The 24,754-nt window shown below is 45.6% G+C and overlaps 10 protein-coding genes across 11 annotated transcripts, besides 1 other annotated feature; 7 read left to right on the forward strand and 3 right to left on the reverse strand.

The window, feature by feature from the left end:
• Positions 1-314: 314 nt before the first annotated feature.
• Positions 315-1,133, reverse strand: TSTA_029540 (uncharacterized protein; the record flags this gene model as incomplete). The annotated part of the gene is made up of 3 exons (XM_002480068.1): positions 764-1,133; positions 583-697; positions 315-523 (listed from the first exon to the last, which is right to left on the reverse strand). The coding sequence occupies exons 1-3, from the start codon at positions 1,052-1,054 to the stop codon at positions 315-317; spliced, it is 615 nt and encodes a 204-aa protein (XP_002480113.1). The 5' UTR covers positions 1,055-1,133.
• Positions 1,057-1,097: a microsatellite.
• A 2,316-nt stretch (positions 1,134-3,449) lies between the features above and the next one.
• TSTA_029550 (F-box domain protein) lies at positions 3,450-5,596 on the forward strand (the record flags this gene model as incomplete). Its single annotated transcript, XM_002480069.1, has 2 exons — positions 3,450-3,614; positions 3,677-5,596. The coding sequence occupies 2 exons, from the start codon at positions 3,450-3,452 to the stop codon at positions 5,561-5,563; spliced, it is 2,052 nt and encodes a 683-aa protein (XP_002480114.1). The 3' UTR covers positions 5,564-5,596.
• A 992-nt stretch (positions 5,597-6,588) lies between these two features.
• Positions 6,589-7,301, forward strand: TSTA_029560 (uncharacterized protein; the record flags this gene model as incomplete). Its single annotated transcript, XM_002480070.1, has 2 exons — positions 6,589-6,806; positions 6,866-7,301. Exons 1-2 carry the CDS (start codon positions 6,676-6,678, stop codon positions 7,299-7,301), a joined length of 567 nt encoding a protein of 188 aa, XP_002480115.1. The 5' UTR covers positions 6,589-6,675.
• Positions 7,302-8,789: 1,488 nt separating this feature from the next.
• Positions 8,790-9,602, forward strand: TSTA_029570 (uncharacterized protein). Its single transcript, XM_002480071.1, has 2 exons — positions 8,790-9,253; positions 9,313-9,602. The coding sequence occupies exons 1-2, from the start codon at positions 8,837-8,839 to the stop codon at positions 9,367-9,369; spliced, it is 474 nt and encodes a 157-aa protein (XP_002480116.1). The 5' UTR covers positions 8,790-8,836; the 3' UTR covers positions 9,370-9,602.
• A 200-nt stretch (positions 9,603-9,802) lies between these two features.
• TSTA_029580 (uncharacterized protein) lies at positions 9,803-10,880 on the reverse strand (the record flags this gene model as incomplete). The annotated part of the gene is made up of 2 exons (XM_002480072.1): positions 9,803-10,724; positions 10,819-10,880. 2 exons carry the CDS (start codon positions 10,878-10,880, stop codon positions 9,803-9,805), a joined length of 984 nt encoding a protein of 327 aa, XP_002480117.1.
• A 1,511-nt stretch (positions 10,881-12,391) lies between these two features.
• On the forward strand, positions 12,392-14,323 carry TSTA_029590 (uncharacterized protein). Its single transcript, XM_002480073.1, has 5 exons — positions 12,392-12,731; positions 12,879-13,020; positions 13,073-13,500; positions 13,575-13,699; positions 13,775-14,323. The coding sequence occupies exons 1-5, from the start codon at positions 12,569-12,571 to the stop codon at positions 14,252-14,254; spliced, it is 1,338 nt and encodes a 445-aa protein (XP_002480118.1). The 5' UTR covers positions 12,392-12,568; the 3' UTR covers positions 14,255-14,323.
• A 591-nt stretch (positions 14,324-14,914) lies between these two features.
• TSTA_029600 (uncharacterized protein) lies at positions 14,915-17,285 on the forward strand (the record flags this gene model as incomplete). The annotated part of the gene is made up of 6 exons (XM_002480074.1): positions 14,915-15,021; positions 15,098-15,428; positions 15,485-15,707; positions 15,768-15,799; positions 15,854-17,179; positions 17,235-17,285. 6 exons carry the CDS (start codon positions 14,915-14,917, stop codon positions 17,283-17,285), a joined length of 2,070 nt encoding a protein of 689 aa, XP_002480119.1.
• A 169-nt stretch (positions 17,286-17,454) lies between these two features.
• TSTA_029610 (potassium channel, putative) lies at positions 17,455-19,848 on the reverse strand (the record flags this gene model as incomplete). Its single annotated transcript, XM_002480075.1, has 4 exons — positions 19,631-19,848; positions 19,393-19,563; positions 19,204-19,342; positions 17,455-19,134 (listed from the first exon to the last, which is right to left on the reverse strand). Exons 1-4 carry the CDS (start codon positions 19,777-19,779, stop codon positions 17,455-17,457), a joined length of 2,139 nt encoding a protein of 712 aa, XP_002480120.1. The 5' UTR covers positions 19,780-19,848.
• Positions 19,849-20,535: 687 nt separating this feature from the next.
• On the forward strand, positions 20,536-22,059 carry TSTA_029620 (palmitoyl-protein thioesterase precursor). Of its 2 annotated transcripts, none has more exons than XM_002480077.1 (2): positions 20,536-21,559; positions 21,776-22,059. In XM_002480077.1, the coding sequence occupies exon 1, from the start codon at positions 20,571-20,573 to the stop codon at positions 21,552-21,554; it is 984 nt and encodes a 327-aa protein (XP_002480122.1). In that variant the 5' UTR covers positions 20,536-20,570; the 3' UTR covers positions 21,555-21,559; positions 21,776-22,059. The 2 variants fall into 2 exon arrangements, with proteins under 2 accessions (XP_002480122.1, XP_002480121.1); XM_002480076.1 differs by lacking the exon at positions 21,776-22,059 and adding an exon at positions 21,626-21,729.
• Positions 22,060-22,132: 73 nt separating this feature from the next.
• TSTA_029630 (efflux pump antibiotic resistance protein, putative) lies at positions 22,133-23,913 on the forward strand (the record flags this gene model as incomplete). Its single annotated transcript, XM_002480078.1, has 2 exons — positions 22,133-22,318; positions 22,411-23,913. 2 exons carry the CDS (start codon positions 22,133-22,135, stop codon positions 23,911-23,913), a joined length of 1,689 nt encoding a protein of 562 aa, XP_002480123.1.
• Positions 23,914-24,754: the final 841 nt, after the last annotated feature.

A 24,754-nucleotide genomic window follows, 5' to 3' on the forward strand; every position in this document is an offset into this window, starting at 1 on the left:
CATTCACTTCTTTGCACTTGGCATGACTCCTTACCGAGTCAGGAGAGTATGTGTTTATTCTATAGGTCGTGAAATGAGACATACATGCACTCCAAGTCTCTAATGTTTCGCGTGTGCTTTAACCTTAAAGGAAAGGAACCAGAGCTTAAGGCTTACGGTTCCTGTAACCAGCAACCATGGTTAGCGGTGGACCCCTGTTACTTAGGCTGGTCGACGCCTAAGTTAGTTATACAGGCGTGATTACCTAAAGAAGACTCAGTACGCAAAAAAAAAATCCAATCTATGTCTTAAAACTTGATATAATCTGTCTATATCTATTGACCAAACACCTTGACACGATCCTCAAGAGGCTTGCTCGTCTTCTCCATCGGGCCTCCAGTCGGCGTACCAAAGACCAACTGTGCCTTGAGTTTCCAGTCCTTGGGAAGGTTCCACTCCTCACGGACTTTGTCGCTGAAGACAGGCAAGAAGTTGTAATGCTGCAGACTGGCGCCGAGGCCTTCTGCTGTGAGAGCTGTCCAGACTGTTTGAAATAATTAGGAGGGATTTCCTAACCAGAGAGGGTCAAAGAGAAATGCTTACCAGCGAGCTGATGCATGCCAGATGAAGTGTCGGACCACTCATTGATAAAAGGAGCCACGTTTGCGTGTTGGGCCGCAATGGCAGTCAAATCGGCTTCGTCTTCGAAGAAGAGGACCTAATTAGTGCAATGTTAGCTTATCGCCACTTCTCTATCGGTAGACAACTGGGGGTTGGTTCTTACCGAGCCATATCCACCTTTGTGCAGAGCAATTCTAGGTGCAAGCATCTGATAAACAGCGTCCGGCAGGTTGGCCTTGACGAATTGCTCGGCATAATCCCATAGTTTCCTGTGCTCGTCCTTGAGCAAGACGACTGCGCGCGCAGATTGGACGTTGTATGTGCTGGGGGTGTTTTTGATGGTCTTTTCAACGATCTCGGTGATGCGCGAGTCGGGGATTGGAGAGGTAGCAGAGATGGCGTAGATGCTGCGGCGCGCACTGAGTGCGTCGAAGAAGGTGTCGGATCCGGTCATGATGATTATTGATTGATTGATTGATTGATTGTTTGATTGTTTGTTAGTTGCTAAGAAGGTTCTTCGGTTGTTGTTTTACTGTTCCTTGGATGGGATTTCGAGGCATATTTATATTATAGTATCAATTGAAGTCTATTAATAGCTGTACCTGACAATCACGGCGAGTCGGTCTTTACTTTCTATCGTCAGCCATGTAACCATATCTCATTTTTTATTCTTTTTAAACCTTAGCTGATACTATCTCTGTGACAGAGAGAAACCCAAAGAAAGATGGCGGGGGTATACCCAATCAGCACCGGAGGAAATCTCGTCAACGCCGTCCGTTGTGTGGTTAGGCCAACTGGGTTTTATTGGAAGTAATCAGTAATTAATAAGCTACGTTTATCTGATTTCCAATGATTGGAAATACGAGACTCTGTTACATTAATAAGGTCGGAATTCCTAAATCTTCACTTCCGGTGCATCGGGAGAAAGGGCCAATTCCAGCCGATAACCCTTAGGGTTAGGGTTCAATATGAAGTCGGCGTGCCGGCGATACTGCACCGTTTCTCCGGCTCTCCGGCTCGACTGGTAGATTGACTGGGATGGCTTGAATACACAATTGATATAGAATTGTTCTGGAATCCTTACAGTCATGCTGTCATACAATAACACTACGTAAGTTATCAGGTGTTGGGCAATGGCATTCGTGGCGAGGCGGAGGCAAATGCCTCCGATTTCAGGCAGCAGCCATCCTCGCAATAATCTATAGAGCTCTTTACATGCATCTAATTACCGCCTCGCCTGTTAATTCCATATTCCATAAATGCTGCAGCTTCTGATGGTCAGGAGGTAATCCGATTGGGACGCACGGAATACTGTATCAAAAATGGGCAAAAGCATGGACATGGACTGTGCCTTGTGTTCAGTTACCGGTTTCGCATCACTCGGAATACTTGCTGCGTCATGGTCAAGTTGCACGCAGTTCTAACTCTGGCCGCACGAAATTCCAAAGCTTGCTTCTTTTGAAGAATTGAGAAGGATGCTGAGGATAGTAGTAGGGTCTGCTTTGCATTACCCACAGGAGCGGATGTCTGTGTTGCAGCCGCGGACATAAGAGTAAAATGAAGGCGTGAGACGAATCCAATGTCTCGGAGCTGTTTCTAATACAACCGGGATAGTCAATGTACCAGAAGTCATAGATTCCATTTCATATTGTTCAGTGTTCAAATCACCGGTTTCAGTGCATGAATGCGGGGAACATACAGTCGGATTTATACGCTGATGTGTGCAGAATAAACGCCAATACCTAGTTAATGACTACCATTGTATATAGCTTGCAGCTTGGTCAGAACACATGGCAGTTGATTTATGCATCAATGACCTAAAGAAGCAAGCCCAGAGACGCAGACTAAGCCTTGTCCGGAATACGAGATTCGGACATCTCAATCTAGACAGGAATACAAATGTCGTTAAAAAAAAAAAATAATTGGAAGGAGAAAATATAAAATATGACTCCAGAAAGAGGAGTAAAAAAGTATGGGAGAAAAAATTAAGAGCCGCATCTGTACCACGTAATACGCTAGTACATAGGGTCATTCGTAACCAAATGAGGCTGAGTCAGTATATTACACCCCATCTTGGTAGGAATTGAGCCTCATTCTTCTTTATCTCTCTCTCTCAACCAACGAACCAGTCTCCTTCAAGATCTCGCGAGTCCCTGAAACAGGAACGCACTACGGCCCACTGCTTCGCAAGCCACTATGTGATCCTCTCTGTATTGTACTGTTTTCATTCAGCCCTGCAGATGGCGTGCCCACTGTTGAAGGTTTGGGAATCCCACGATACTGCACCCACAATCGCTTAACTAACGAAACTTACTCTAAGTAACTATAGCGGACCCTCGGACTCGGCGGAGAGCAAGATCAAGTTCGAAGATCCACATCGAATACATACCTGTTTCACTTGAGCCTCTCACTTGAGCCGCACCATCAGCTACTTAATTAGGGTTCCCTTAGCCACCGTAATTGACGAAAATAGCCTCAAACTTGAGAAGATCTTCCGTATTAGTGATCTTTATCACTATTAATTTTTATCCTGGCCTTTCTGTTGCACAGCGTCTGGATTCCAACTCCGCGACACCGTCACATAAAGGGTCTGTGCAGCTTGTGGTTACTCAGACTTGCCTCCCTGCCTGGTTCATTTTGGACCATTTATATAAACGGAGACGCTCTCACTTGTCATTTCTATTCAACGGAGCAAAGTTCAATGAGTGTCAGGTAGTACGGCTCCAAAGTGCGGTGTGTTTCGGTGCGTATGCCAAATATCAGACCGCTCCTCTCGGCAGCAGGGGAAGAAAAAAGGAAAAGTTACATCGCAATTCATATGCGGATGCTCATAAAAATCTCCCGCGGTCATGAGAGTATGCACCAGAGAACCAAAACTGCATTCTCTGCCTTACGATATTTTCTACCAGGTTGTTGAAGATCTTGACTTGTCAGACTTTAACAATCTCAGTCGCGTCAATAGAAGTCTGTACAATCTTCTGCAGAATGATCAGCTTGCCAAGCGCACCATCAAGGTACGTTTTATTCCCAAAAAATAAGAGCTCCTCATGTGCAGAAAATTGAACATGACTTCTAGAAATATGCTCGCTATTCCAAGGAGGCCCAGTGGGCTATTGCCGGAAATATATCTTTCCGTCAGGCCATCGGACGCATACACGATATGCAGCAGGCGGTAGCGATGGCTGAACCGTATTCGGTTGCAGTGCTGGCATACGCGGCTACATTCATCTATCGGGACGGCGTGTTGTCGTATGTCATTGACAATGAAATTCGCGTCTTGAATGTTCATCGAGCAGATAGTACAGAACAAGTCGTGGATGTCCATAATATGCTACGTCGGATTATACCGGCGTATCGTCAACACCAAGTTGCAAACCGTTCAGTACAAATCTCATTCTTACACTACTCATCAGGAGTGCTGGCATTTCTGGTGGAATTCGAGGCCGATAGACATGCATGGTTAATTCTGCTAGATGTTACCCCTGGGTGTTCGAGAAGACTTAAATTCATGACGCAGCTGGAATGTACGCGACGACTTTTTGTCCGCCATAATGGCACACATCTCTATTATGGTGTGCATTCATTTGTCAATGCTTCTGGCGAGCTACTCTGGGTCATTCAGTGGGTTGATCTCACCAGGAACACTTCGACCCGGGATGTGCCGCCTACCATTCTAGATAAACTGGCGGGCACCGAAATAGGGCATAACGTCTGTTTTGAGATCTTCGACAATCATCTTTATGCCGTGTCTAATATAATTGACTCGGAGGAGGAGGCATTGAATTGGAGATCGTTTTATGAATGGGTCTGCATCCCGCCAGCACGCAATCTGCGCAGGGCGCGAATGAACAGAATCTGGCGACGAGATCATCTCGAAGGTCCCATCAACGATACATGGACTGAGATGTCTTTACGCATGGATGAAAAAACTGGTCGGCCTATGATTCTCGAATGTCGTCGCGAATGGCGAGAAGGTCGCTCAGATCACGTACGAACGTATTATGCCGAACCTTTACCCCCGTTTCCTGAATTGGCTGCCACCGGGGAAATTCAGGGAGAAGCTGAACACACTACACCGCGTATAACACCACAGCCCCCGTCTTCAATGACTGATTCACCCTTCGAAAGTGGCATTGCACCCAGTAATATCACACTACCGACTCCTTTGCCTTTGAACGGGCCCTCGGCAGAGGATCTAGCTCGACATAAAAGAATAGGGAAACATGTACATTCAGAGTACACATGCAATTGCTCTACAAGAAAAGAATTTATTTTGGCAAAAACGAAATATCGCACATACAATCTCTCAGCCTGTGCATTTGTCGATTTGGTCAATGATCCGGAACCAAATAATCGAGTTGGAGCTGCTACAGATCGGTTACGTCTACGGATCAATTCTCGCAAACGGAAATACACATCGTCTGGTGAAGACCACGACCATCAGCATGTATACAAACGCAGCAAACTCGATGACTCTACAGCCCAAATTTCATCTACAACTAATGAAAAAGAAGACGTCATCGCAGACCACGTCCGCCTATGGCCCCCCGACAACGCAGACGAAGAACTCATCAGACTCCTCTGCCCAACCCGAAAAGCAACCAACATCCACGCAATTGCCGATGAACGCTCACTAATCTATTCTGTCGATACAGACGAGCCCCAAAAGCAAGCCATTATCCTGATCAACTTTGATCCCCAATTTCGTCTTCCCTGCATGCACAATAGATCTCAGGAGTTTATCGGTAAGCAGTCGTCATCAGAATCTGCCCCTGTTGGGATCGGTTTAATTGGACCTGAGGACACGAAGAAGAGTAGTAGGCGACAGAGATGTTCTATTTTGAGTCCTTGTTCTTCTTCATATTCAGCCAATAGTAATAACGGCAAGTCAAGTGTACGAACCGAGGCGGCGATGCATTTGTCTATTGATAAGGGGTATTGGTTTGATATAAAGAGATGGTGAACTTGATTATATGTGCTGATACTCGCCTTAAAAGAAGTAATTCAACATTCAGATACATCCAAGGGTGAAATTCAACGTTGGCTTCCTCCTCATTTAGATCGATAATGATTGAGAATAACTAGGATACTTGGCACATTCTAAACGTGCAGACATCAGTTGACATAGGAATTGATGGATAGATTATGCCAAACCTAGGTATTAAGTATGCTAATGTCAACACCGATTCTCTGCTTCAAGTCAAAAGTTCCAGATAGACCGTTCCCCGGAGTCCACTCAGGGATTCTCTACCCATGGATGACGATACATCATTCATAAGCAATTCAGTAATGAGACAGGACTCGGTTGCTATGAACGAGCAATCAATTTGCGTCTTGAGGACGAATAATCAATTATGGGGAAGCCTTGATGAGCTCGGAGCAGGAAGTTGACCGGATTAAAGCTAGAGCTTTTTTGGGCGGGACGAATTGGATGCTCCCCAATAATACATTCATGTAGGCCTACCAGGGGTAGTATTTGAACATATTCAGACATATGGATTGCCTCCCTTACTTTCTATACGGTTTTTGCAGTGAAAAATCTCCGCAAAAATATGCCATGAATCACACCCGTGACCAAGGTAAGAATCCATAGAGGGCATGAGGGTTAACATGTCTACGTGATGTATGTACAAGCCATGAACGACACAAACCCCGTTTGGCATGCACTAAGCCAATAAGAAGAGGGCAATATACCCAATCCTTGAAGTGGTCAAGGTTTGGATTCTTTTCCTGGCCGAGGTACATCAGCTATTAGGGTGCATGCTGGGAGCCACTGACGATTTGAACGCTAAAGAGGGCGCTTGAACAAATCATTCCGGGCCCTGTAGGCATACGCTAGTAGCTTGGTTTAAGCCTTTACTAAGACAATTAATTAATTCGTGGTGAGTCTGGATATCGTACTAGGATTTCAGTCTTTACGTCTTGTAATCTATTTTCTACTCTAAAGCCTTCATTTTCAATCTTATTTATTACACCTCTAAAGAGGCTACACGGATGTGTGCTATAATCACATACAAAATAAGGAAATAAGCTGGACTTTCCCAGCTATTTCTATTCCCTCTAACATTCAGCAACATGCGTCCAACAGTCTTTTCATTTTATTTCCTCTTATCCGCAGTTTTCGCATCTGCTGCAATCGAGAAACGTGATAGTGCTTCGCCTACAATCACATCCGATTCCAGTTATGCAACAATCTCAGCAATTCTGTAAGCTCACTCCTCCCCGCCCTACCTGTCTAAAGAATTGCTAAAAAATATCAAAACAGAGGCTCTCTCGCCTCCGCCGTAAGCAGTGCAACACCCGCCGCAGGAGTAACACCCGTACCAGCCCAAACCGCAAATCTCAGCAACATCGCCGAACCACCCGCCGGCTTCATCCCAGCCATAATGACAGCCATTCCCTTATCCGTACTCGGGGATCTGATCGACTCAAGTTCACGAAGTTCACTAGCATCCGAATTTCGAAACGGGAGTACTCCGGCCTGGTATCAGAGTCTACCGGCTTCGATTAAGAGTTATATCTCTGTGGTCAATTCGCAGATAAATGCTGGCGCTTTGTCGGCGAATACATCTGCGCCCGTGGTGGCTACGTCGACTAGTACGGCGATGGCAATGCATAGAGTTGTTGTGCCGACTGAAGTTGCGATGGGGGCTAATTTGTTGGGTGTTTTGGGTGTTGCTGGGTTGGCGATGGCTCTATGATAGGATTATGTCTATTACGGATTGTTCTATGCGTATTACGATGCTATGGAGTATACGATCAGGATTATAATGTCAATACTTACACGCTTCTATTTACAAAGACATGATAGCTTCAATAATCGAAAAAATATCTTTGTGATCTTTATTCTGGCATTTCTCCGTCGTAAAATTGATACATTCAAATACGGCAAGTGTTTCCTATTCGGGTAAGGGTACGCACAAAGCCCTAATTTCTTCAAGATCATGGACAATTTGCAATCACATGCTGTGGTTTCAAGGAATCTACTAAGAGAATGTTGGTATTCAAGTCTACAAGGATAGTAACATAACATCTACTAACAATTCCCCGAGGCTCAAAAATTGAGGTCAAGTCCGCCGATCGCGAGGGGTAACCCGGTGGCGCCCTAATTATCCAGCTAAAATCTAGTTTCTACCGAAGTAGCAATCCAGCAATGTTCTTTGACCTGGTTTAGTTGCAGGTTTAGCCATGTCTGTCTTCGGGCTGACTAGGTGTTGGTTTTTTCTTGGCCTTGTCAACTTTGCTCTCGGTCATGGAATCGTAATGATTGACTGTCAAAGGTTTGCTAGGACAATTGAGGCCATGAGTACAGCGATTATGCGGGTTTGCACACTGAGATCTGTTGACGATCAGAAGATAGCCAGTCTTTATTAGTCGTTCGCTTAGTGTGAATCATCGGGGAAGTGCCATTTTGACAGCGTTGATCAAATGTACGTTTACAACATTGAGATCGACGCAAGATCAAGATGAGATTGTCAAGTTAGGGCAAATGTCAAATTCAATCTACGATCAAATGTCTCAAAACTTACTCTCCACTAATGATAAATCCTTCAAAGTTTGCTTAGAAGAATGGTCATGATGATCGGAGAAACCACCAACATCATGTTCAAGGTCTCTGGGCGATGTAACCGCGGCTCACATGCCATCGTCAAGGTCTAAGTTTCTACTGTATACCCAGACTGGCCACTTTCTGCAATCGATCCCCACACTCGAAGAAAAATTCAATGGCGTTGTTAGTGCGGGGAAATTGTTTACTTTCACTTCTTTAGCTTCAAAATAGGAAATACTACGAATCTCGAACGTCAACTTGAGTATGGCCTCAGCCCCGCCCCGCCGGTCTGTCCGTGTAAACAAAACAGGTGTCTTTCCATGTCTCTTTGGGCACTATCCAAGTAAGTGGTAAGTGTACGATGACGGATATGGCTTCGGACTAGGCTGGAATGCTCCTCGGATGTACAGATCATGTCTACTTTTGCATGCGGATGGGCTAGCTGTAGGCCTAGTCTTTCGGCTCGGACTAAACTTGAGCATGCTTATTCGATGTGGATATTGACGAGGGTATCTAATAGGAAGAGGGTCTCGTCAATAATATCTTTTTAGTTGTTATTATTTGGCTAGTCACTCCATATACTTCCAAAATTTCTTAAACAAATTTTGAGTCTGTGTAAATCTGTCTTTCTATTCACCTCACCCACCACTATATCACATAATAAGAGCAAGATAACAAACAAGCAAAATGTTTCTGCTCCGGATGCTCAGGTTCTTCATCTTCCTCCCCCTCCTCACCTCAACAGTCACCCTAGCCCAGTCAACAGGCACTTCAACAGGCCTGACAATCTCCCCCTCCGCCCTCAGCGACATCGAGAATCTAATCACTGGCGCAAAAACGCTCTTGAGCCCCGACAGCATCGGGAACATCGAAACCACTTTGACAGGAGCTGCTACATTGCTTAGCGGCACAACTGCTAACGACACCAAGACCTTGTTGACCGAAGTCAGCGCTCTGCTTTCGCCGGACTTGGTTCTTGCCGTGAGTAAGCTTGTTACTGCTGATACGGTAAATAAGTTGGGGGATATTGTGGATAATGCGCATACGTTGTTGTCTGCGGAGTTTGTTAATCAGACGACTACCTTGATTAATGATGTGACACCGGTGAGTTGGATTCTTTGAAAAGCACGGCATTTGGGAAGTACTAATATGATGCCTTTTAGCTCGTGGATGACTTGTCAAAGGTTCTTGGAGGTCTCCTCTCAGCACTATTGGGTTAGCGAGGACAATTGGCAGAGAAGAGGGATGGAGATCTTACTAACGAATACGATTTGGTTGCAATTGCATGATTATGAGTTAATGGATGTTTCTGCTTGAGATATTTTATGTATGGGCCACGAAATGCTCATACGAGCATGGATGTGTCTATATGCCCTGTTACCTAGACCCACAGCTATGCCATATTTATCTAGGTAGGCAAAATACGTTAATAAATGAAATAGATGAATGGTTGGGAATCCATATTGCCTGACTACCTAGGTAGGTAGCCGGAACTTGAATGTTGAATTTTGATACATTGTGAACAAAACACATATCTATGCAAGTATCCCCAAATATGTTAGACTCCTATCCAGGACACTGAATCAAAACGCCATCAATGCTTCATTCGTTTGATGAAAAAGCAAAAAAAGGCCGTGTAGATCCCACGTATGTTCATGGTTGTGCGACGCTCTGCGGCTCCCGAAGCATATCCTTCACCTCTTTCATCACTCGTCTCTTTGGTATAGAGCGAATAACCCGTGGCAGAACCGCATAGATAGCCCTGCTTATACCCATAGAGGCCCTGTACATGAAACGACTCATGGGTGATGACTGAAAACCGTACTGCTCTCGAACATGGGGCGGTAGCATCTCCGGCGTGATGTTCTTCATAAATGGCATACTCAGTCTGACCCAGCTAGGTACATTGTGAATTCTTTCCAGGTCACGTACAACAGGCCGTGCACGTGTATCAACATCCAACTTCTCAACATATTCATCCCAGTAAGCCCAAAATGCGGCACGATTGGTTGGCCATAATCCCTTCGGAAGGTTGAGAATCAAGTTGAACAGAACTGAAAACTCATTAAATGCGAGTTCAGCCTCTTTAAAGCTGAGTTCATGAACGATACGTTGATAAACTTCTGTGCCTGTCGCATATAGCGTCGCAGCAATCCATAGCCGCAGTCTAGGATCCTGTGGATAGGGACTCAGATGACTGATTCCATTTCGTGCAGCATGGCTGATTCGTCGCTGCTGCTGTTGTTGCTGCGCTTGAAAAGCATAGATTCGGTTTAGAATCTGTTTTCGTTGCTGGTGCGTTCCAAAAGTTAATCCGTAGAGATAGACGGCCGTCAGATGTATGCTTTGATACAGTTGTTCGGCCAATGTCTTGACCTGTCCATCAGTGCCCGTTTTGGAAGCAGTCCTAGCCATGCCATGCGCCGCGGCTTGTAAGAGAATCGCCACAGCCCCTCCGGTCAACAATATTCCCTCCTGAAGAATTTTGGGGGCCTGCTGGAGTTTGTCTAGAGACTGGAGTATCTCCGTTTCGGAGTGGGAATCTAGCGATCCAGTCAAACGGACAAAATCACTGCTGTAAAACTCATAGCTTTCCGTAAACCTGGAGCTAGTGCGCCGCACAGGGAGCGTCGTGCTGCTAGAAAAAGACATCTTTGATGCAATTATACTTGGACTGCGCCGAGTAGTCGGGCAGAGTCATATTCCGAACGGCATGCTGGATAACAATCATGGCCTCTTGATACCAGAGAACATTCGAAGGCTTCAGAGTAGTGAGAGAAAAAGATGAGAGATAAGCAAATCCCGTGATCCGTCAATTGAGCAGGTGGTGTATGGGGAAGCTGGAGAAGGAGCGGGGAGGCTGATCTTCTTCCTGTCATCCTCTCGACAACTTCTCTCATCTAAACAGCCAACAGGTCTCACGACACCATCTGGCTATCACAAGATCTCGTGTCTATTGACGTCAGGTACTACACTTCGTCCCCTGCTCCCGAGGTTCATTTTGACCCCAGTCGAAGACTAGGCGGCGCTAGCCCAACGCTAACTCGAGGAGGTCGAACGAGTCAGCAACCATGAACTGCCTTATCACGCAAATAAGCATACTTTTTGCTCGATAGAAATGCTTATTCTGCTCATACTGCACCACATCAGATGGACCATGGCGAATACACATACGGTGTCTGCGCCTGAATCACATTCGACAGTGGCATCCAGCGCCAGCATTAACAAAGTCTTAGGCTTTACTAGGGACAGTGAGTGGATACTGTTCCCCCACATTAGCCTGTTGCCCCTAATGACTTAGCCTGAGCGCAGAAATTTTCTTAGAGTCAAGGGATGCGTACCCCAGTTCCCCCCCCGGCTCAAGCTCCTTTCGTTGCCGATCCATACTGTGCATGTACAAAAATTTGGTTGATCTTTGCGTCTTTCAGTTCGCTCCGGCGCTAGATATCCTACCCCAGTCAAACCGCGAGTGGCTTGACCTAAGAGAGAACCCAACTTTAGGAGATGACCGAGATGCTCAAATTCTCTTGGTATCGGGAGACCCAACACAATGCACATGGGTCCTGCTCAATCCCTTTCCCTGTTAACATGCCTAAGAAAAGTCGGGATCATCCTCGCATGTTGTAGCAGTGTCCGAAGCGCAATACACGAAGGAAAAGACCTCTTGCTTCAGTGCGGCGATCGGACTGCCGTCTGATCTTGTTTCTTTATTCCGAAGTTTATCTTAACTTGCGGCGTTGCTGGGCTTGTGTACTGCCCATTATCGCGCATGTGAAAAATTCAAATTCAGTACTTTCATTGCCCCAGCCAGAGAGTTCCATACAGAAAATGCCAACTACACCGAGGCCTAACTCTCTACAATCACCCCTACCCCGTACAACAATCGCTAGGGGCCCACTTTTTGCACACAACCTCGCTCCTATTCACAGTTTTGATCACGATCATCGTACCTCATACTGCGATTGAGGCCATATCTAGTAGTTGTAATTACCTTTCCGCAGCCGACAGTTGGTCGAATCACGGAGCAATTCGTCTGGAGCTTGTGAGATTAGCATCGACCGACTTCCTTCGTGGGGTAGCATAGCAATTCCTTGGACAAATTGAGCTAGATATGAAGCTATTGATCTACCAGCCCATGGGATTGTGACTAGCCCCGTACTGTTTTAGTTGCTTTAATTGCTCCCTTATTTCTCTTCTGCACGGTTACGTCGCCCGTCATTTGTTTTATCTTTGCTTCATCTCGTCGCGCGTCCATTGTCCTTTTTTACTACTTTGGGGTCTACACTTGCTCTATGACGAGCTTCATAGTGTGAGCAGGCCAACAAGTACACTAAGCCACGCCCAGACGGGCCGTTGGATCGTCTCGTCTCGTTTCATGATTTGAGTGTCGTGAAACCATCGCAAAACAGTAAACCCGCCATGTCAGATATCGAAAAGCCAGGTGAAGAGCCTCCTGTTGCTACAGGTGCAGGGGCTGCTAATGGAACTGCTGCGGCTCAAATGAAAAGCTCGCCAACCTTCCTTGACAAGCTTTCTCAATTTACTATTGGCAGAAACAGGGGGCTGTTGCCCTCTGAAAAGGGTATGTGATAACAACTTGTTGTCTGGTTTTTCGGGCGCGCTTGATTGTCTCTGCGGGAAAGATGGAAGGACGTCCAACCAAAGCAGAAGTGTCGTTGTGCAAGAAAGGAATAAGCAATTAAAATGCAGCCGCTGACTGGAAGAACAGATGCAGCTACAGAGTCAGACGAAAATGCCACACCTCCGCCTCCTCTCACTTTCTGGCAGAAGGTGAAGTTGCATTTCAGACGTTACTGGGTCTGCCATCTAATCGCACTCATTATTCTTCTGGCGATCTTGCTTCCCTGCCTGTAAGTCCATAAGTAGATTACTATCAACTTGTCTCTAACGAGCATGATCTAGTTTCTTATTGATCATTCCTGCAATTGCGCAAGATCTACTCAGCAGCGGTAAAATTGTGATCGATTCCGCCTCGATTCTACAGCCGACCAACAATTCCGTGATACTATCTATCGACTCACATATTTATGTTCCGGGACCATTCACCGTGCACACAGATGCCGAGCATCTGCAACTATATGTTCCTCAAGTGGGATCCGATTATCCCATGGCACTCCTGAATCTACCCGCAACAAAAATCCATAAAAACACCAGTATTGGAGAACACGGCCAGTATACTGTCTTTGAGAATTATACATCATGGCAGCAATTCGTGCACAATACCATTTTCCTTGATAAAGGTGGCTTAGGTCTGAAAGGCAAAGTCGGTACGCGGCTCGGAAAGATCAAGAAATTTACTCTGGATTTGGATAAGACAATACCTTCCAATGGTTCGTTATTCTTGATTTGTACTTTTTGTGTTTTCTATGAGAAGTGCTAATATAGTGTATTCCGGCGCTTTTAGCACTAAATCAGTTCAAAGGATTCAGCATCGACTCTGCTAGCTTGGTTCTACCAGCCGAAAGCGATGGCACAAATCTCATTGCAAACGCAACCTTACCGAACCAGTCTGTGCTGACTCTGGAAATTGTATGTTGAAAGATCCTGTCATAATGAATGGCAAGCAGCCAAATCATCAGACACTAACAATAATTGCACATAAAGGGCAATACAACTGTCGATATCAAGGCCGGTAGTCTCACAATTGGCAAAGGAATGATCGAAAACCTCTACTTGAAACCGGGAAATAATTCAGTACAGATCCGGGGCACCGCAGATTTGAAAACGATTCTCGCCAACCTTGGCTCCCTCATCGCCCAGCAAGGACAATATATCAAAAACGGCTATCTATCGCTGACCACCCAGGTTACCAATATTTCATACAACGGGAGCACCATCAGATACTACACCGAAGAAATGGGCAAACTTCCCCTAACCGCACAGACACCGGTGCTGGGATTGTTAATCAACTCCCTCTCGGGCTTCTTGCATGGCGGAACGGCGAACACGACCAATCTTACATCGATCATCGCCAACTATACGAATAATCGCTTGTCACACGAAAGTAGCAGTGATATCCTTAATAATGCTACACATTTAGAGATGGTCACTAGGCATCATTTGGAGAGGCTGGTCAAGTTATGATATTGTTGAATGCTGCGATAGCGTCGCGAGTCATTTGGTCTTGGTGTCTGTTTGTTTCACAAGATACCATGCTGCGCATAGTATGCAGCTCATGTTATTCATGATTATTTTATGAGTTATGAAGTTCTGTATCCAGGCATACTTCTAAATTGGGTTTGTACATAGCTGGTTAATCATACACAAACAGTGTGAAAATTCAACATCAACCCTAAGTGCACCGTACTACCTAGGTAATCTCGTCTCATCAATTGATAGGGGTAATCTACGGCTGCTATGATGTGTCTATGAATTGTCATTTTAAAGATTGGTGATGTCTTTATGGATGATTGCAGCTTCTAATTATCAAGACCTTAATGGTAACGTCCGCACACACCAAGTTGTTGGTTCTATATAAGGAATTGATCCCACTGGAAGTAGCTAGGAGATGAACTCCTGAAATCGAGGAGTTGATTATTTCCGTCGACGGCCTCCTATAGTGACACATGTGGTTATCTCAAGTGTAGTTAGTTCTAAGGTAGAAATTATCTCCGCGGGCTTAGGGTTAGAGACTGACTTATCCCCGAGGTCTTAAGTTCCCACCAAGCTCTTTCCATCTCCGAGACACTTCTACCAGTAATCATCACTACACTCTGCAAACAGTGTTGCAAATAACCTTGCATCATGCCCATACAGGATAAAAGCCCTAACTCCGTTCCCCGGAAGAAAGCGTACAAGTCTAGCCGACGTAATCGCGTCCCACTATCATGTGAGCCGTGTCGTGCTAGGAAGTATAAGCCCCCTTGAGACTGATTTGATAGATGCGTTGCTGACAAAGCTGATTAGATTGAGATGTAATCGCGAAAGGCCTTGTCATAACTGTACAGTTCGTGACGAACGGGCGTCTTGCAAGTATGAAAGTCCAAAGAATATATCGGCAACGGAACTTCAACATCATCCTAGTAAGCGAGGGAACTCAATGCAGCAACGGATCAACCATTTGGAAGATCTGGTAAAAAATTTGATATCACAGCATCAGCAGGCCCCAGTATCTACGGGTGGTGCTGGCACCGGATCATCAATGGAAACTTCCGTTTTTAAAGCTTCAGATTCAACACATAGTCCCAGCAAAAAGGTGATTGATGGTGCTTATTCCGTTTATAAAGGTGGAGATGACTGGTATGATGTACTGCAGGAGGTAGGTTACTGCTTCTACATCCACTTCTCTAATTTCCATGTTTAATCGTTGTCTAGATCAACAACCTCAAGCAAGTCTGGAACGAAAGCCAAGGCGATCAACCTGGATATAACGCGGCTCCTACATTACCAAATATGGCTGATGGGTCAAGCTTGCTCTTTGGCCAAGTTCAACGAATAGATAAGATAGAGTTATTGACCACATTACCGCCTAAACACCAGGTTGACAAGCTCATACATCATTTCTTTGACCGGGAAAACTTCCCTATACCGATCGTTCGTAAGTATCTCGATTCAGCGTGTCAGGTCTCGGGCCAGCATTAATCTTATAAGAATATAGCTATATTACATGAACCGACTTTTATGCGTGAGGTACAAATCCGTGAAATGAAGCATCTTGAGAACCGTTACTAAATACGAAGATAGTATGCTGAACACTGGAAAGATCCCACCAAGACGAGCGTCATATGGCTAGGACTACTCTTTTCTATTCTGAGCATCAATATGCTTGCCTACCAACAATTCGGCGAACCACTTGATTATGAAGGAAGGTCCGAATCTTTATTTCAGCTTTACCGACTACGCACAGCACAATGCTTAATAGTCGGTGACATCGCCAAGTGTCTACCGTACACCATCGAAACATTGCGTCTGAATGCAACGGCTGAACTGAATCGAAAAGACGATAATAGTCGAGGTCTCTGGATAATGACTGCAGTTCTTGTCCGAGCTGCAATTAACATGGGCTATCACCGCGACCCTTCTCAATTACCATCGATCCCGCCCTTACAAGCAGAATATCGACGCAGAGTTTGGATAGCCGTTAGTGAAATGGATGATATGGCTTCGTTCGTTGCGGGTTTTCCGCGTATGATCTCATCAGTATACGCTGATACCGTGGAGCCGCGAAACGTTCATGACTGGGAGCTCTCAGATGATCTTACCGTGCTTCCACCTTCAAGACCCATGACAGAGGCAACAGCTGTATCCTATCTGATTTTCAAGACACGACTTTTCCAAGCCCTAGGTCGCATTACCGACTTCAACAATACCCCTACTGGAGGTTCTTATGAACAAGTCCTCGATATTGACAGTAACCTATCCAGATTATATAACGATCTCCCCGAAGAATTGAGACTACATAGCGAGAGATGGGGGTGTACTGCAAGTGGTAAAAAGGCCACCGGCTCAAACATGCAGCTGGAGCTTCTGTATCATCAAGGCATGTGCCAACTTCATCGAAGATTCATCACAAAGGGTAGAACGAACCCTCAATACAACCACTCGCGCGATCGATGTATATCGTCGGCACTTGCAATACTGGAATTCCAGCAATTTATGGAACCATTCTGGTATGATTTCTCGCGGGCCAGAAAAGTGCTTACGCTCTCTGCAATGATACTTTTTCTAGAGTTGGAATGCAGGCGCAGAACCCCAGATCTGAACAGCGTAAGCAGCTCCAATAGCAGTGATGATATACTACAAGCATTGAACACATGTTGTGTTCTTTGGGAGAAAGCTCAAAGTGTTTGCGACGATCCTCAAAAGATTTTCAAAATTCTATCGGGTATGCTTTCGAGCTTCCAGGCTTCGGCCACGTCCAGCTCTTTGTCGCAGCCAGAGACAACGAGCCCTCTTTTTGAATTCCCGGGGATGATGAATTTGTCGCTACAGCATGGTCACGACACTTTCTCTGAGGATAAGGATTGGCTTTCTGTGTCGAATGAAATGATTGAAATGAACATTGATTGGGTCGGTTTCTCCTGTCTCTTTCTGGTTGTTGTATACTGACTTTGTCTTGTGTTAGGCTTCATGGGATGCTTTTATCGAAGGTGCAATCTTCGAGAATAGAGATTAAGCTGTTATCAAGATGGATATAATAAACCGAAAGAAAGTCGAGTTAAACAGCTCCTTATCAGCCCCTGCTGGAATCAAGCTAAATAGAGATGTTGGAAAAATCTTTGTATTTTCATGCTCTAGATGCCCTTTTACACAGTATATACACTAAAACTTAGCAAGATAAGCAGTTAAATATTAGTAGGCGCACTAGCCGTCCTGCGGTTCCTTGAATCTGACGAAGATACAGCACGAGGATCGCCGCCATTATCTTTATCCTCGTCTTTACCACGAAACGACAGACTGTGCGGCTTATCTTCCCCCTCATGCTGAGACTCTATACTAGCCATGTACCGCAGTAAACTTTCCGTCAGACGATTCAGAACCCATTCAGGTTCCGTCTGTTCAGCCATCATGGGACTATTTTCACCCATCCAGTCCCACTCTATAAGACCCCATTCGTTCTCATCCAGAGCGATATCCGGAGATTTTCCTGTATTCGGATTTGTGAATCGGATCAGTTGCGTAAACTCTACCCATTCTTCGTAGGAGTATCGTTTGATTTCGCCCGCAACGACATGCTGTGTGACTCGGCGGATGGCGAATATAAGGTCGCGTGCCAATCGAGGTGGCGATCTGCGGTCTTTCTCGAGTTGTTGAAACGTTCGGGGAGGAGGCTCGGCACGTTCGTAATCGTTGACTCCCCTTTTCTTGGTGGCCGCTTCATCGACGTTCTCCGGGTCCTGCACTCCGATGGGAAACCCTCGCTCTATGCGTTCTGCTTCTGCTCGTCGCTCGAGGTATTCTCGAACTATGCGAAATTGTGAGATGAACCGGGTATAGCGGCCCTGCTCGGGCAGTAATGTGAACTCCGCGACAAAATTAGTCGCAGTGTTGACAACAGCCAGGATAGTGTCACTCATTTTCGAGATGAGAATTGTCATTGTTGGTATAGCAATGAGAGACCAGACAATGAAAAAAGGGCGTCCGCCATTACTTTGTGGCGTAATATCTCCATAACCGATGGTGAGTAGAGAACAGAATCCAAAATACAGCCCGTTGAAATAGGTGATACCCTCCAATGCGGAGAAGACGGCCGCTCCTCCGCACCAAACAACGGCGAAACTGATGAGACTCATAAATAAAGACATCCAGCGGCGAAATCGCAATGTTTCGTCTTGTATAGCTCTCATGGCATCAAATCGTTCTTTTTCCTCGCGCATGACCAATGTCCTTGACCTATTAGATCTGAGATTAGAAACCATATCTCGTAAAGGTGTACGCTGTCGTCCCTTGTCTTTCTGTGCTTCATTTTGTTCGCTTGGCTCTTGAGCAAATCTTTCGTATTCCTCATTGATGGCATTAGAGCGTTGCAAAACTTGTGCTCTTCGGCGATGGAGATGAGCCTTCACGACATTGGCGTTGGTTACCTCCCTCGCGAATCGACTGATACTAGCGACAATGAGAGCCAGGATGATAATCCCAATCACCGCATATGGTAAAATCAAACCTCTCGCCACATCGTTGCCTGTAGTAATGTCGCCATATCCCAAGGTGAGCACTGTTACATCTGAGAAGTACAAAGCATCGGCAAAGGTGATGTCAACAAGCTTCTGGTATACAGCTGCGCCAACGGCCAGCCAGACCATAAAAGAAGTGGTTTGTAGGATTAGTGTGCGCTGGTCATCCGTAAGAGCGAAGTGTCCAGGATAATGATCTAACATATAACCCAGGAGATTGATCATTAGCATTACAGCTAGAATGAAGTAGAGGGTTGCTGCTATCACGGCGCTCCAATAGCCTTGAGAAAAAACTTGATCCGGTGGAATGGGTGGTGCGTAGATTTCTAGAGATATTGAAATTCCGACCAGCTATTTGCATCGCCCCGGGTATCAGTTTACTGTCGCGAAATATTAGAAAGATCCGTTCCCAAAACTTACAAGACCCGTAGCCAGAAACCATAAGCACATTGAAGCCGGTAGTGCAACGATATACCGCATCTTTCTTGTAAAATTGAAAAGGAGAAACAGATTTCCCAATACCCCGAAAACTAAAGACGAAGCATTAAGGGCTATGCTCCTGTTTTGAAAGGTCAGCAGAGCTTCGAGTCCATTCCTTGCGAAACGTACCAAGTCGGATCCGGTACTGCGGTCTGGCGTGGCCGGCCTTGACTGTCTAATTCGTGGGGATGGACCTTATTTCGCCACGAAGTCACCAGCGCAACAACAGACATGAGATTGGCCAAAGGAGCCGTCGTTGCAGCCGCAAGTGGGATAGCCGTTGAGGCCAACCACCAGTCTCTACAAGCGCGTCAGTCACTCTTGCTAACACAGAGAAACGTATCAAGGAGGGAAGACGATGGCGTACTGAGTCTGATTCTCATCCACGTTCCGCCAATCATTAAAAGCTTCCCGGAACTGGGTCAAACTCCATAACCATTTCGCTCGGTAGGCTTCGGCCTCATTCTCAGATCTGAAGACGATATCTGGTCCCTCCGCGGGATCGGTTGAATCCATGCTAGGCCAAGTCCGGGTCTCTCCGGGGAAGTGGATATCCCTGACGTCTAGGGAACAGGATTCCCAGAATGATACATGGTAGATAAAGATTCACAACGACACATAGTATGTGATGATGATTCGTATACTCTGTGACGCGACTGAAGAGTAGAAAATATGACTACAATGTGGCGCACTGTATAGGTAGGGATAAGAATACCATGGGATCAAGATGATGATCAATTGCTCCAGATGATGACTAGCAATCTTCGTGGGGAGCTAAGAAAAATGTCAACACCTGAGGCGAGACCGCAGCAGATGATGAAAGCAAGGGAGAGGTGAGGGGCATGACTTAAATGCTGACAATGGGAGCGAAGGGTGGAGGCAAGCTTTACGTACAGCTAGGTGATCCGGGGATTCCTTCTCGGCGTCTGTAATTACGGCGACAATTCAATGTTACCCGCCGCAACGAGATTCTTTTTTATTTCAGAGAGAAACAATGTAGATTCAAGTACATATAGTAGGTGTATACATATGTTCTAGTATCCCTTAATTACTTACAAGTTATACAGACAGTCCAGAAGAAATCAACTTCACTATAAACCATACTTGATCTCTAGGAGGGGATGTACCTATTGTATTGAATGTGTAACGATCGGTATGGATCAGAATTACATCCCGTTCTCCACATTACCATGACTAAAATAGTCTAGTGCATGCGTCCACGTACACTCGCCAAGATCATTTATGATGCTTGAAACAACAACATCAACACTTGCAAGGACAACTGTTGAAAGAATAGTACCAACATCATGATGTTTAAGCTTCAGAAGTTGACCACGCTGCTAGCGGCGCTTCCTCTGCTGACAACTGCGTTCCCTGCAACACAAGCTACTGAGAAGACACCCTTACCGCTAATCATCTGGCACGGATTAGGCGACAGCTATCGAGCCGACGGGCTCAAGGAAGTGGCACAGCTTGCTGAAGAAATCAATCCTGGTACATATGTACATATAATCCATCTCGATGAATCAGATAATGGAGACCGGGAGGCCACCTTTATTGGCAACCTCACCGAACAAATCGCCCAGGTCTGCGAACAATTGGCCTCCGAACCCATCTTGAGCACAGCGCCAGCTGTTAATGCACTAGGCTTCTCTCAAGGAGGACAATTCCTGCGAGCTTTCGTTCAAAGGTGTAACTTTCCCAAAGTCCGCAATCTAGTGACATTGGGAAGTCAGCATAACGGCATTTACAAATTCCAATCCTGCCAGAGCTCCGGTGACTGGGTTTGTCGCAGCGCCGAGGCTCTCTTACGCTTCGGGAGATGGTCTGACTTTGTACAATCACGACTTGTCCCTGCTCAATATTTCCGCGATGTTAATGAGTACGACTCATATCTTGAACACAGCAACTTCCTTGCCGATATTAATAACGAGCGGGAGTTGAAAAAAACTCTTTACAAATCTAATCTCATGTCGCTGAATCGTTTTGGCATGTTTATGTTCTCGGACGATACGACAGCCATTCCTAAAGAGAGCGCATGGTTTGCCGAAGTTAATCAGACCAACGGCGAGATCACGACTTTACGCGAACGCCCAATATATAAGGAAGATTGGCTAGGATTACGTTCATTGGACGAGCAAGGAAAACTAGACTTTGAGATTATTCCCGGTCCACATATGGCGCTTAGCGAGAAGGTCTTGACTGAGATTTTTACGGAGTATTTCGGTCCTGTGGAGGTCTCCGATGAAACGTCAACTCTGCCTCAGTTGATGGTTGCACAGGGCACTTAAATACTGTAAGTTGCAGAATTGTGTTATTTGTTTGTAATCTATCATATTGAAGGAGTTGGAATCTGGAATAGGTTTGCTACGTTCAAAGGACAATAGCATATATGCGAATCTGATGATGTGATTTTTTTCACTTATTCCTATAGCATGCAGTGACAAACCTACAACGAGCTTCTTATGCAAAATCAATCAGTGAAGACCTCGGCTCTAACCTACGTATTTAGGCATGCGCATCCAATCTATGAACAGAGCTGATCGTATAATATCTAGTAAAAATTATTGATCTGAAGACCGAGCCACGATAGATATCTTTATCAAGTCTATTTTCAACCAGAAACAAATTCCAGCGTATGGATTCGTCGAAAACCACCAATCAGAGCCTGTTTTCTTAGTTGATGTCTGTCGTCGGGCCCTAACCGCCAGCTCGGACCCGAAATTTTTAACGACCGAAGGCAACAAAGAGCCGTGTCTAAGGACCGAAGTAGTCAATAAAATCGTATATAACTCATCTAGGTTTCTCAAAGTCAATTTTATCTCCTACATTGAACGCGAATCTTGTAATAGGCTCTGAAATCATCAACATGGCTGGAAAACAAGACCATCAAGAGTTAGCACTGCTCGGAACCAATACCCCTATCCACGAGAAACCTACCGAAGAATCCACCGACACCTCAAAAGATGTCCTCGATGATCATGAGTATCCGGAGCTCTTATCTCTTATGGCAATTATGACCGCATTGTACCTTGCCATTTTTTTAGTTGCTTTAGTAAGCCCTCCGATGTGCATACATACATACATACATGTACCTAGGTATAATCAGAGCGAACAAAAACATACTAACGGACCTCACACATTTAGGACCGGACCATTATTGCTACTGCCATCCCACGAATTACCGACGATTTCCATGCATTGGACGATATTGCCTGGTATGGAAGCGCCTACCTCCTCACCAGCTGTTCCTTCCAATTGCTCTATGGTCGCATCTACACCTTCTACAGCCCCAAATGGGTGTTCCTCTGCGCCATCATCTTATTCGAGATTGGCTCTGCTGTTTGTGGTGGTGCGCCGACATCTACAGCGTTTATCGTCGGTAGAGCTATAGCTGGTTTGGGCTCCTGCGGTATCTTCTCCGGATGCATTGTCATCATCACCGATGCTGTACCGTTGCAAAAACGACCAATGTTGACTGGCTTGATGGGGAGTTTGTTTGGTATCGCCTCAGTTGTGGCTCCTCTTATAGGTGGTGCTTTCACGGAAAAGGTGACGTGGAGATGGTGCTTCTATATCAACTTGCCTATTGGCGCATTAACTATCCTGGTTATACTGTTTATCTTGAAAGCCTCTCCGCCACCAAATCCAAGCCCGGCACACACTTTAAAGGAACGACTCCATCAACTCGACCCATTTGGTACAGGGACGTTTCTTCCGGGTATGATTTGCTTGCTTTTAGCATTGACTTGGGGAGGCGTGACTTATCCCTGGAACAATGGACGTATCATTGCCCTCTTTGTTCTCTCTGGCGTACTTCTGATTGCATTCGTGCTGATACAAGTGTGGGAAGGAGAAACGGCTTCCGTACCACCTCGACTCGTAAAGAAGAGAACGATGTCTGCAGGTTTCTTCTTCACTTTTTGCGTCGGTGGAACCATGTTACTGGTTGTTTATTATCTCCCCGTCTGGTTCCAAGCCATTAAGGGAGCTAACGCAGTGAAATCGGGTATCATGAATATCCCGTTGGTCTTATCTCTTGTTGTCGGCACAATCCTCGCCGGAGCTGCAGTCACAAATATTGGCTATTTCACCCCTTTCATGATCGCTGGCAGTGTTGTGATGGCTATCGGCGCCGGTCTTCTTACTACATTTACCACGAATACCGGACACAGCAAATGGATTGGCTATCAGGTCATATTTGGTCTCGGTATTGGCATAGGTATGCAACAAGGCAGCGTTGCCGCGCAGACAATCTTGGAAAGAAAGGATGTACCAACAGGTGCATCCATAATGATGTTAGCACAATCTTTGGGAGGCTCAATATTCCTCGCTGTGGGGCAAACGGTCTTCAGTAACGGTCTTTCCAGTCATTTACAATCATACGTACAGGGTCCAGAAGCTGCAAATATCATTAGTATGGTAACCCAAGCTGGCGCAACTGGGTTCCGCAGATTGTCAGGACTTAGTCCTGAAGATTTATCCGCGATACTGAGTGCTTACAACAAGGCTATCGTGGATACGTTCTATGTCTGCGTGGGACTTGCAAGTGTTTCCATCATCGGTTCACTTGCAACAGAATGGGTTAGTGTCAAAAAGCAAGGAGACAACAAAGAGCCTGCCGAAAAGAAAGGGCAAGAAGTGTCGTAAGTTGATTTATTTCATTAGGAGGTATCGGTCTGATATATTGATGAGATGGTTGAGCGGATGCAGTACCTACCTAGGTAAATATCCAAAGGATAGATAGACGAAGGGAAGGAAATAAAAATGATACCCGGAATTGGTTTGAAATTGATATTTTCAAATGCTGCACTCACTCTACTCATATATTTCTTTATTGTTCCTTATTTTATCCCGTTTTATATATCATGTAAAGCGAGGACCTGTGAATTGCCGGACCCGTTAGACCTAGTGCTATGAGTCTCCCCGTACGCCGTATCGTCATCGCATCTTAATGAAGCATCATCCTTGAAAGAGGCGGATAGGATTTATCTCCTTCGGAACTCTATAATCAGTTATACGAAGCCGGATCAGAAGGTGTCGGAACGTGAATATCAAACCCTACGCGTTTCGGCACCGATTAGTTAGTCTGACGTGGCACGTGGGTGCCGCGTATATCTCTAGCTAGCTATCCCCCGTCCTAGTCACAATATTAGGAATCAAGATAGCTTCATATTGTCAGGCTCGTTAGGCCGCTTCGTGTTCGCGCCTTACTACCTCTATGCTTCGTGATACGGACCATAGTAAAACCAACAGAAGGAGAGATATTGTAAGAAGGGAGAACCGACCGTTAGCGATGGCCGACGCGATGGAAGAGCCGGTGACAAGGACGCGCTCGGGATGCGTTATACCTAATGCTGGAACCAAAATCACGTGACTAGCAGAATATGTCGGGACTTAAACGTAATACCGTATCACCAAAAAGGACGCCTTCAAGGGATTCTGGTATTTTTGTGGTATTTGCGAATCGTTCCGTAGTTCGACTTCTGTA

The sequence above is a fragment of the Talaromyces stipitatus genome, genomic scaffold, assembly GCF_000003125.1.
Source record: "Talaromyces stipitatus ATCC 10500 scf_1105507295541 genomic scaffold, whole genome shotgun sequence".
Taxonomy (NCBI): Eukaryota; Fungi; Ascomycota; class Eurotiomycetes; order Eurotiales; family Trichocomaceae; genus Talaromyces; species Talaromyces stipitatus.

Coding starts and splice junctions, on each gene's coding strand:
- TSTA_029570 (XM_002480071.1), top strand. CDS start 8,837: ATGTTTCTGCTCCGGATGCTCAGGTTCTTCATCTTCCTCCCCCTCCTC. Junction 9,254..9,312: donor TGATTAATGATGTGACACCG/GTGAGTTGGATT, acceptor GATGCCTTTTAG/CTCGTGGATGACTTGTCAAA.
- TSTA_029620 (XM_002480077.1), top strand. CDS start 20,571: ATGATGTTTAAGCTTCAGAAGTTGACCACGCTGCTAGCGGCGCTTCCT.
- TSTA_029590 (XM_002480073.1), top strand. CDS start 12,569: ATGTCAGATATCGAAAAGCCAGGTGAAGAGCCTCCTGTTGCTACAGGT. Junction 12,732..12,878: donor GCTGTTGCCCTCTGAAAAGG/GTATGTGATAAC, acceptor CTGGAAGAACAG/ATGCAGCTACAGAGTCAGAC. Junction 13,021..13,072: donor GCGATCTTGCTTCCCTGCCT/GTAAGTCCATAA, acceptor AGCATGATCTAG/TTTCTTATTGATCATTCCTG.